The sequence below is a fragment of the Pteropus vampyrus genome, unplaced genomic scaffold (genome assembly GCF_000151845.1).
Source record: "Pteropus vampyrus isolate Shadow unplaced genomic scaffold, Pvam_2.0 Scaffold154, whole genome shotgun sequence".
In the NCBI taxonomy this organism is placed as follows: domain Eukaryota; kingdom Metazoa; phylum Chordata; class Mammalia; order Chiroptera; family Pteropodidae; genus Pteropus; species Pteropus vampyrus.
The window spans coordinates 1,154,884-1,157,037 of NW_011888935.1; the positions used below are offsets into that span (position 1 = coordinate 1,154,884).

The window sequence follows — 2,154 nt, forward strand, 5'->3', positions numbered from 1 at the left end:
CCGGAAACTGCCTTATTTAACTGAATCATCTATCATCTTACCATATTATGTGACATTTCATAACATTAAGAAACCCCAGTTGCTGTGCCTGACCACTGTCACGAATTTAGTTTGCACCTGTCATGTTTCCTAGGCATGTACAAACACATATATAGGTGTGTCGGAGTTGTGTCTCTGTGTAATTGTTCTTAGTCACAAGTAGTGAGCACACTGTACTGTTCTGTAACTTGCTTTTTTCCTTAATATTTTGTGGACACGCTCATATCAGTATGTATTGATCTTTTTCCAACAGCTAGGTAGTAGTCATACGAATATGTTATAATTTATTTGAATTGATGGACTTCTAGATACTTTCTGGTGTTTTATATTAATTTTAATGCATATTCTTTCACCTATATCTTTATGAATTTTGTGCAAGTGTATATGTGGGATGAATTTTAAGATGTGAAATTGCAGGATCAAAGGATAGGCGTAATTTATTTACTTTCCTATATCTGTTTTCTGTGTTCTTTCTAATTGTTTCTTTAATTCCTTTCATTAGTTTTCTTTGGCGTTCTGTGATATTTCTTAAAACTTCCTTGCTGTTCTGGTGTTTTTAGCAATACCCATTTTTCTTTTTCGCTGTGTCTGAGGGATTTCATGGAATTGTTTTTATGTCCTGTGTCCTTCCTGAGCGCCGGCAGCTCACTCACTTTTCAGCCTTGTCCATCTCTTTCTTGTCTCTGATCTGCTTTCTGGAAAAACGGTCTAGGTTCACTTTCATTTCTTTGACTCTAGAGAAACACACTTAGTTTTTTTCTGCTTAGGACTCTTGTTCATTCATCCAGAATAGGGCAAAAAGCAAAAAAGCATTAAGTGAAAAGTCATAACACAAAGGTGCCCTGGGGAAAATACTGTATTTTCGCTCCTTTTATTAAGGTACCTATATTCACATATTTTTCAAATGTTCGTGTTGGATTGCTAAGTAACTTTTTATGGCTCAGAATTTTTGTTTGTTTTTATTTTTTTTTAAGATGACTATTTTAGGACAAAATGATTGCCTGAATCACCAAAATTAATAAATTGTTCTCTTTTGCTATGTGTTCTTTAGGTATTTTATGGATTAACTCTTCATTGATTACACAGAACAGCAATATAGTTATGGCGACTTTCCAGACCCTCAGAAACAGACACACGAAGACTAGGGCATCTGTCAGAAAAGTAAGTTCACGTGTTGCATTACTTTTGGTGATAGTCGTAATCAAAATGTTGATCACTTTTTTTGTTCAGCAGCTATGATATTCGTGATTTTAAATTAATCTCATTATCGAAATTAGTAACATTAAAATAGTGCAAAGATTGGTGTGTATGGAAGTGGCGATAGAGAATCCTGAAGACAATAACCCTTATTTCTCAAAAATGACAGTTTCTCCCCAAGTCTTCTCAGCAGGAAGTTTTCCATCTTCTTTTTAGCAAGTATCAAGTGTAAATTTAGCTCTACCTCAGAGTATTACCATTCATTTATTCATTCGTTCAGCAAATATAAATTCGAATATTTATTATATGGCCCTATGCTAGGTATTAAGAGTGAGCAAATTTCTTCTTTCTATAAACTAGTGTATTATACTTTTTCAGATTGGCAACTGGACCCATAGCTTTAAATTAATAATTATACCAACAGCTTTATATTAATAATTAAAACTAAGAAACATATATACAAAATAAGTAGTGAGCTAATGACCTTGTTCTTCAAGCATAATGCTGCATTCCTGTTTAACTTGAATTTACCAACATATTCCCGAGATAAGGAATTAGGCTGCAGCTGAAATTTCATACTGTTATTTTAATGTCTTTCGTTATTCAGCACATTATCCATATTAGGCACACAAGAAAGATTGGTTTGGATTCACTTTTAAATAAGAATATGTGAATCCAGATATTACCGACTTACACTGCTTTTGATGCCTTTCCTTGGTATAGCTGAGTGATAGAAACTTCCCTGTTGGCTGACGTGAAATTGAAAGGTGTGAAATTGAAAGGTGTGCTTGAATTCCCTAGATTCCACTTTGCATTAAAGGTAGAGAGACATCAAATATTTATTGGGAAGCAAGTATTATAAAAAACAGAAAGAGGTATACTTTGTACTCTATTAATTTATTTCTAACATTTTGTCAT

The 2,154-nt window shown here is 33.5% G+C and overlaps 1 protein-coding gene across 1 annotated transcript in view; it reads left to right on the plus strand.

Moving 5' to 3' along the window:
- The window catches only part of AKAP11 (A-kinase anchoring protein 11), a 48,446-nt gene that overhangs the window by 9,832 nt on the left and 36,460 nt on the right, over positions 1 to 2,154 (plus strand). Inside the window, exon 2 of the mRNA XM_011369752.2 lies at positions 1,091 to 1,200. Coding sequence (XP_011368054.1) covers positions 1,141 to 1,200 — 60 coding nt within the window. The 5' untranslated portion in view covers positions 1,091 to 1,140. The remainder of the gene's footprint in view (positions 1 to 1,090; positions 1,201 to 2,154) is intronic.